General features: G+C 38.4%; 1 protein-coding gene across 3 annotated transcripts in view; it reads right to left on the bottom strand.

The window, feature by feature from the left end:
- Positions 1 to 2,322, bottom strand: part of LOC138039193 (uncharacterized) — a 35,503-nt gene extending 33,181 nt beyond the window's left edge. For 2 of the 3 annotated variants that reach the window (XM_068885387.1, XM_068885388.1), the window contains exon 1: positions 2,117 to 2,315. In XM_068885387.1, coding sequence (XP_068741488.1) covers positions 2,117 to 2,219 — 103 coding nt within the window. In that variant the 5' untranslated portion in view covers positions 2,220 to 2,315. Of the gene's footprint in view, positions 1 to 2,116 lie in introns of all 3 variants that reach the window. The other variant, XM_068885386.1, reaches the window with a different exon arrangement.
- Between the last annotated feature and the right edge of the window lie 2,678 nt (positions 2,323 to 5,000).

Genomic DNA, 5,000 nt, shown 5'->3' with positions numbered 1-5,000 from the left:
ATCTTAAAAATTTAATGACGTGTGACCGGTGCCATAAAACAAACATTAAATTATTTCTTTTGAACAATACAATACACTTGTTTTGTTATTTCAAGAAAGTACGTCAAAACTGTACTTTCTGTTCCTGCGAAATGTAGCGTGAACCGATGGAACAAACTTGTCCTTGATAGATGAAGTCGCAATGATTAAATGAGTAACTTGAGCAAGTTATATCACCAAAACGAGCTTGGTGACCTATAATTTTTTTTGTTGCACACTTCAAGTCACCATAATGTAGGGAAAAACAGAGAAAAGTTTAAAGAAAATCTTAAGACAACTTGTATTACTAAGGAATCACCTTAAGAGCGCTCTAAGCTGAAAACCCTTTCGAACCTCCTTAAGCTTACGTTTAATCGTTTTATATGTTTATTTTTACGTTTTTGAAGTTCAGCAACTGGATTGTGGATGCAGAGGTGTAGAAAAAGACTAGAAATATATACATCTTATTCGATGGTTTAACATATAATACGCGCGGATATCCGAGCCCCGCGGGGGCGAGCAATGAGCAAAATGTCCGCGAGTTATATGTTAAACCATCGAATAAGAGATTTATTATTCCACTACAAAAATGTGTTATTTGGCCTCAATTTTATTTGGTAAGAGTGTTTAAAAAAAATCATCATCTGTCCTTCAGGGCGCGTGCGAACGATGTAAACAGCACAAAAGCCAGCCAATTGTCCTTATTTCACTGGATAAACAAAATGACGAGTGACAAGCAATCACCAATCAAATTCTCTAAATTCTCAGTCTTTGCATCATGTTGAAAACAATTTCTTTCATTGAAAAACTCCCGTTCCGTCCGTACTTGCTCTGTTCTAAATCGGTCTAAACGGGACATTAAAGTGTATTACCGTCTCATATTTCTCGCGTTCTCGTGGCCAAATATGGTAAAATGGCGTAATAGTGAAATAATAAGTCTTTTGACATACGAGAATAAAGTCAAATAACACGTTTATTTGTTAAGTGACACAGGTCTTGGGCATTCTTTTCAGTGGAATATTCAAAATATACCCTCTTAAATTAAATAGGGGACAGTTTATCAAGGTGGCTGGTTGATCTTCAAGGAATAGACTACAGTCATCCTCCCCTAGCCCAATCCCTCTTGATGGTTTACGAAATTTTGGAACCACGGAGAAAGGATTGTCGACTTGGGAACCATTCCGAACCAACGGAACCATTTCGACATTTCGGAAGCATTACAAAGATCGGAATTTTTTTACGATTGGCGGGTTATAATATGTAAAAGAACCACACCACATAATTATAAAATGTAAACACAGCACGTCAAAGGAAGGATCTCAACACATCATGATGACGGAAACACAGCAAACGTAACTATCAAACCTCGTCACCGTCATAATCACAAAACCACACCACAAGACAAATCTTCAAGACCAAAAGAATAATGAATACTTAAGAAAGTTGTGGCTTTCCATAGAATCCCAACACAAAGTCAGGGGCACCCAACGAGAACATAGTTGAAAACCACTTAAACATAGCATTGTTTAACCTATTTTAGTATTTTAACTGTAGATATAGGCATATTTTTATCCCCTAAAAATTTTTCATCTATTCGGATTTCCTAGCTGAAAGTCTAGTGGTCCGAAAATTTTAGGGATCAAAACTTGCGTTTTCGCAGGAGCCCATCTCCTGGTTTTCGAAAATTTTAGCCAGAAAAAAGGCTCTCGAAAATTCTAGGTGACCTTTTTGAGGTTAAAGTCCGTTTAAAATGGGCAATTATACCATTTTTTAGATGTTCGAAAATCCTAGGACAGGCAGGCAAGCAATAAATTTTACAACAAATGTTCCGAAAATTCTAGATCTCAAATCGTCTTCCGAACAGATATTTTCCGAAAATTGACGTTGGGTGCCCCTCACAAAGTGCCCAGCAAAGAGTCGAAGCGCTGTGGGAGACTATCTGTTATTTCTTGAGAAATAAGTTGACATTGGAAATTCGAAAACATAAATTTTTGAAACCTAATCATTTTTTTCTTATTCTTTGAAATACTCGTTCAAGGGAAATTTGTTCACTTCAAGATTCAGGACTCAAATACCAGCAGAAATGAAAAAACAATACCTGCATTTCCATTTGTGTTTGTATACGATAAGTGAACCCACAAATATAGCGCAGTAGTTCCGACGAAGATTTGATTTCTAACTATTCGCTTTTGAAGGTTCATCAGCAGAGATTGTTCACGCACTACTTCACGAAATTAGTATTAAGCCGTGTGGAAGAGTATGTCGAGACGTGGCTGGAAGTAATAAGCTATCATTAATAATTGAAATCCAATTTTTTTTCCTTGATTGTCAGGATAATGTTAAAATGTAAAATTTGCATTTCACCTTTTTAAATAAACCCACAGTGAAAATAAAATCTAAACTGTCCCAATCCGGGCCTGGCGGCTTCATTTTTTGTGAAAGTGTAAATTTATTTAAGTCCTTTTAATTTCCCGTCGGCAGCTGTTCCTTCTTTCTCGAAGGTGGAAGCGGAATAACAAATAACGAATGACGGCTTATGAATAAGGAAATTTTTAGCGTTCAAACATTTGGTTTAAAGAATTTGACGGTCTCCGTTAAAGAATAACGAACACGGAAAATTGAATATCGAACAAAATTTCGGTATAAAACGCAAACAGCGGTTACAAACATTTGCTTGAAATGCATAACGTTTATAAACTTAACGTTTCGTATGTTACAACATACATCATCACAAGTGATTATTATTCAGTTACAGATAAATTTAAATTCAAAAATACAACTGTACGGACTAGGAACTAACGAAATTGATTGACATAAAACGACAACAGTATCCAAATAATAGAGATAGCGTTTCTCACTGCCAACGTTTTCATTTAAGGCCGGCTTAAGATCACGGATCAACAGCGACTCTTTAATTTTGCAATGCATGTCTGATCGATCAGTTGCTAATATTTCAAAATGATCCCACTTAATTCTATGGTTGGTTGAGAAAACATGATCAGCAATTTCAGATTCGTGACAATTTGTTGTTAGAGCTTTCAAATGTTCTGTTTTTCTGTCACGTAATCGGCGTTTCGTTTTCCCTATGAAGAAATCACTGCAATCCCAGCAGTTTGCTCTGTACACTACTTTTGACCTGAAGGAAGGAGCTAGTTTATCTTTGTAGGGGAAAAAAGACTTGATTCTTCGGGTGTTCTGAAAAACTATTGTGACGTTGAAAATACCATAGAATTTGTTTATACGTACAAGACCTCAGCTGTTTTGTGAGGTGGGTGTTTGCTGTGATGACCTAAGAAAGGTAGAACGATAAGAACTTCTTTTTTCTTAACCATTTGTACAGGATCTGTTTGTAACAGATTACCATGTTATATTAACATGTTATATTATTCCTATTGAAACTAAAATGGCCCAAGTCGAAGTATTTTCATAAAATTTCGGTAGTAACCAAAACGCAGGGCCGGGACCGCGGTCTGGGTCGGGGTCGGCCCTGCGTTTTGGCTACTACCCAAAATTTCAATAAAGAATTCATACCTTCATTGGTGGTAGCAAGAGAAAATGAGGGGAAAGAGAGGGAGGCTCAAGGCGTTAGCCGGGATATGTTATGTCCACGAAAGTTATTTTTAGACGAGCGGAAGTCTTTGTTTTAGGGGAAGTCTGTCTTCCGAGACGTCCGCATGCAGTCTTGCTTCGCTCTCAGGTTTTTAGTGTAAAGAGAAAATGATGGCGCACGTGGAAGGCTGATGAATATATATTTTCTTTCAAACATCGGACCGAGGTTGGCCTGCATGCGGACGTCTCGGAAGACTTCCGCTCGTCTAAAAATAACTTTCGTGGACATGACATATCCCAAGGGCTGGACCGGGAGCCTCCTTCTCTGTCCCCTCATTTTCTCTTGGTGGTAACCAAAACGCGGGGCCGGGGCCGGGGCCGAGGTCGGGGTCGGGGTCGGGGCCGGGGCCGGGGCCGGGGCCGGGGTCAGGATGTCTTTTTTTTTTTCCAATTTTTTTTGTTTCAATTTTTGTTCTTATTCTCCTGTAATGTTATATTCGAATGTTCGCCGGCATATTTCCTTCATTTATGGTGGAAATTAGTCAAAAAATATGGAACATACAGAAGCTACGAAAGGGACATCTTTGTTTGCTTTTCGAATTAAGAGAATTTCAGAGTGAAATTGGAGTGGTAAACAAGAGAGTGTCGTGGTCAGAAAGTAGTTGTACTTCGGACCAATACGAAACGCGTAGTCTTGAAGACAAAACGCGCAGAGTTCTTTCGAAACCGTCGAGGTTTCGTGAAAGGAATTCAGCAGAGTTGAACGACAAGCTTGCTTTAAGTGAAAGTCTTGCAAAGAAAGAAAGGATTCTCCCAATTCGTAATGGGTGAGCTGGCTTCTCACCGACATTTTTATATACCTCAAAACAACACGTCACGCTAGTGACAGGAAGGTCCTAAGGCCATAACAATTACCATATATGAATTGATTTATTTTTTGCTGTTTTGATATTAAATGAACGAGTTTCGCTTTATTTGTGCGCGTTTAATTTTGTATGAACGCGTTTTGAAGGTTTTTTTCCGTAACGGAACGCCATAGCTCAGCGAGTCTCCCCGCATCAGTGTTTATGGCAGTTGGCGAATATTTCATAAACTCCAATTTCAGCATTTTCGGAAATTATCTTAATTTCGAAAAACAAACTCCGATTTTAGGAAAGACTAAGTCAGATGCTCGCAAAAACCAACTTCGATTTTAAAACACAAAAAAACAAAGTCCGATTTCGAGAAAAAAAACTGAGATGTCCCTCAAGAATTTTTCATAGCTTCCGTAAACAAATTTCCACCATAAATGAAGGACAGATGCCTGTCATTCGAAAACAACAGTATAGGAGCATAACGACAAAAATTGAAACAAGAAAAAAATTGGAAAAAAAAAGGCACCCCGACCCCGGTCCCGGTCCCGGCCCCGCGTTAAAAAGGTTTGATGTGAACTG

Source organism: Montipora capricornis, chromosome 2 (genome assembly GCF_036669925.1).
Source record: "Montipora capricornis isolate CH-2021 chromosome 2, ASM3666992v2, whole genome shotgun sequence".
Lineage (NCBI taxonomy): Eukaryota > Metazoa > Cnidaria > Anthozoa > Scleractinia > Acroporidae > Montipora > Montipora capricornis.
The sequence above is the reverse complement of the archived record's forward strand: the minus strand, read 5'-3'. Positions and strand labels throughout refer to the sequence as shown.